The sequence below is a fragment of the Triticum dicoccoides genome, unplaced genomic scaffold, assembly GCF_002162155.2.
Source record: "Triticum dicoccoides isolate Atlit2015 ecotype Zavitan unplaced genomic scaffold, WEW_v2.0 scaffold138282, whole genome shotgun sequence".
In the NCBI taxonomy this organism is placed as follows: domain Eukaryota; kingdom Viridiplantae; phylum Streptophyta; class Magnoliopsida; order Poales; family Poaceae; genus Triticum; species Triticum dicoccoides.
The window spans coordinates 1-3,268 of NW_021197923.1; the positions used below are offsets into that span (position 1 = coordinate 1).

General features: G+C 45.1%; 1 protein-coding gene across 1 annotated transcript; it reads left to right on the forward strand.

Annotated features, from left to right (window-relative positions):
* Positions 1-824: 824 nt before the first annotated feature.
* On the forward strand, positions 825-1,305 carry LOC119343718 (cyclin-B1-1-like; the record flags this gene model as incomplete). The annotated part of the gene is made up of 3 exons (XM_037614529.1): positions 825-1,003; positions 1,114-1,209; positions 1,293-1,305. Coding segments are annotated over 3 exons (288 nt in total), but the record flags the coding sequence as incomplete, so codon positions are not given.
* Positions 1,306-3,268: the final 1,963 nt, after the last annotated feature.

The window sequence follows — 3,268 nt, forward strand, 5'->3', positions numbered from 1 at the left end:
GAAATGAATCAACATTCCGGCAAAATATTGGCAACTATCGCATTTCAAATACCGGTACACCTCCAAACACAAACACATATGCAACACCACAAACATATGCAACACCATGAACATACATAGATCTAGCTAGGCCATAAAAAGTGCATGTGCACATTGTTGTAGGGAGAACAACATAAATATAGCTTCCCCCCTTACTTACCTAGCAAAACAAGGTAACTTAACCACTTAATTTGAATGAATCTATGGTGGAAATGAGGTGAAAAAGAGGAGGCACCCGAGACAAGGAGGAGGCAGTGGAGAGAATGAAGTGGGGAGAAAGTGAGTGTGGGAGGAGAGGCTGTCCAAAATATCTTGTTGCTGCCCACTTACTAATGGCGCACCAGCAACAAATGCGCCATTAGTAATCCAGGTTACTAATGGCGCACCCCCTGGTGGTGCGCCATTAGAACTTTTGCAAAAAAGGAATAAAAGCAATAATAAAAAAAATAACATTAGTGGCGCACCTTCTGGCTGGTGCGCCATTACTAGTTACAACTAGTAATGGTGCACCACCAGGGGATGCGCCATTAGTATGTTTGGACAGGCGCACTAGTTCAAAAAAAAATTGGTACTAATGGCGCACCATGGTCAGGGTGCGCCATTAGTAGTTTCAACACTAATGGCGCATCAGAAGGTGGTGCGCCATTAGTATATACTAATGGCGCACCACTTGTCTGGTGCGCCATTAGTGTCATTTCCATCTATAGCCCTTTTCCTAGTAGTGAAAGCAGCAAGTCTGTGTGCTGATTGATGTTTCCCTCGTCTTCCCCTGAATGTGTGTGCAGATGGAGAACACCGTCTTCTTCTTCGCGGAGCTGGAGCTGCTGCAGTACGGGCTGGTGCAGTCCAAGCCCTCCATGGTGGCCGTCGCTGCTGTCTACACCGCCAGGCTCACCCTCAAGAAGACCCCTTTGTGGACCGACACTCTGAAGCACCACACTGGCTTTACTGAAGCACAGCTGATGTAAGCTATACATGCACACTACTGAATCTCTCGTAGCTTGAATCTGTGATGATTTCATTCAGGGGCACACACTGACAGAGACGACCCTTTTGTGTGATGATTGATTTCAGGGACGCTGCCAAGATCCTGGTGGCCTCCCACTCCACCGGACCTGACAGCAAGCTGAAGGTTGTCTACAAGAAGTACTCGAGCATGTTTTCATGCATGTTTGTTTTTGGACTTAATCTTACTAAATAGCACTGCTGTTGTTATTCACTATATCCTCGTTGTTCTGTTTTCTTGTTGGCAGATATTTTGCCTAAATTCAAGACGAAAGATGTTCAAAGAAGCGCCAAGACATTTTTGTATAGCAAGTTAAGTAATAATAGTTGGGTTATCTGGGCATTGTGAACTCCAGAATTTCATGTATCTTCTCTCTGTTTTTGAATGAAATGTTGTATGTGTGTTGATGTAACAGATTGTTTGTTCTTGTTATTTGAAGTATTACACTTGTTTCTGTCTATTTTGATTTAAATATTGGTTGTTTAATTATTGGCATATTGAAATCTGAGGAACATGACCATGACAGCAAGGACCCACAAACCAGAATCGGAAATTTGGGACCCACTTATCAGAACCTGACAATTGGGACCTATTTGAAAAAAGAGAAAACGTGCCACAACCCAAAAATAAGAAGGCCGAATTATAGGGCCTGGCCTGTGTAGCTTACCCAAATTGAAAGAAAAACAACGGCCCATGTAGCTTACACAAATTGAAAGAAAAAACAACAACAAATGGGCCGAATTGTTGGGCTAGGCCCATGTAGAAAACCGAATTGGACCGGGCTGAATCTTGTGCCACGTCAGACTGCCACGCTGGATACCTATGTGGCCTTGGGAGGTTGCTAGTGACCAAAACGCCACAGTGGACTTATTTTGGTCATAAACGTTTGCGACCATTCTAGAAGAAAGGTCGCTATAGTCAGTTTACGACGCCCAGCTTTTGACCTTATATTTTTGGTCACAAAAAGGTCATAAATGAAAATTTGTGACCTTTCAGTGACCAATAGTGGTGGTCATAAGTTGACATATTTCTTGTAGTGCATGCTAAGCAAAAGGTTCCACAGCGTGCAGCAACAAATTTTCTTCTCATATCACATTCACAATATACTCCACTACAGTACTCATGAAACAACAAAGTTTTTTGTCACACGGTTCTTTATAACTTTAGTCACTGAAATTTGTCTTTCTGAACAGCGATTTCCAATTTGCACTGCAATATTATACCGAGTTCATGCATAACTTTAACTACTATAAACATATCCACGCAAAGAAAAAAAAGACTTAAACCACTAAACATCACACTGTACAAGTAATTGAAATTACCAGCCAATTGGACTCTGCCTCTTTTAGAGCATCTCTAGCATAACCCTTAAAACGCACGAAACTGTAAAATAACCGCCAGTTTACAGTTTTAGGCGAAAAAAGCGACCGGAATAGAACCCATAAACGACTCCGACCAGTAAATTTTTTGAAAGGGTGCGGAAAACATCTCGGTCAAACCCGTGAAAATAAGGATTTTGGAGACAACCCAAAGGTGCTTTGTATACACAAAAGACCGTTGGCCAACTGTCGTCGGAACCTTCATGAATCGCTCCCGTCCGCTCGTCCCCGGCCGCCGTACTCATCCCGACCACCGTGCCTGCCGCCCGCCCGCCCGGACGGAGAAGCTAGCTATGTCAGTCTGCTGGAATCGATTCAGATAGCTTGCTAGCTATAGCTCTTCGTCCGCTCGATTCAGCTAGCTAGATAGCTCTCCACCCGCTCGAGTTGCTAGCTAGCTAGCTAGCTTCATGCGAGTCAGCCGCGAACGCCTCGGCGGTGGCGACTACTGCAGTCGAAACTATTGTTGGCCCTGGCCCGGTTGCGCTCTGTGGCGAGCATGAGGAGGCGGTCGCGGAGACAGGATGCACACATGCCGAGGGGGCGGAGGTCGAGATGAGAAGGGCATGAGAAATAAGATGGTATATTTAGAGAATATTTTTTTATGGGTTGATTATACGGGCTCTGTTCGGCCATAGCTAAAAACGTCTCTGATAAGGCGTTTTTCTCGGCCCTTAAAACACTCATACGGATCGCGGTTTTAAGGGGTCTGCTAGAGATGCTCTTAGGATGTGTTTGATACACTACATTAGCCTCGGTCAGGCCTGTATTCCAGAGCAAGGCTCCGACGATGAAACTCTAGGCACATGGGTGGATGCGGTTGAGCGCGTGCTGGGGGGGGGGG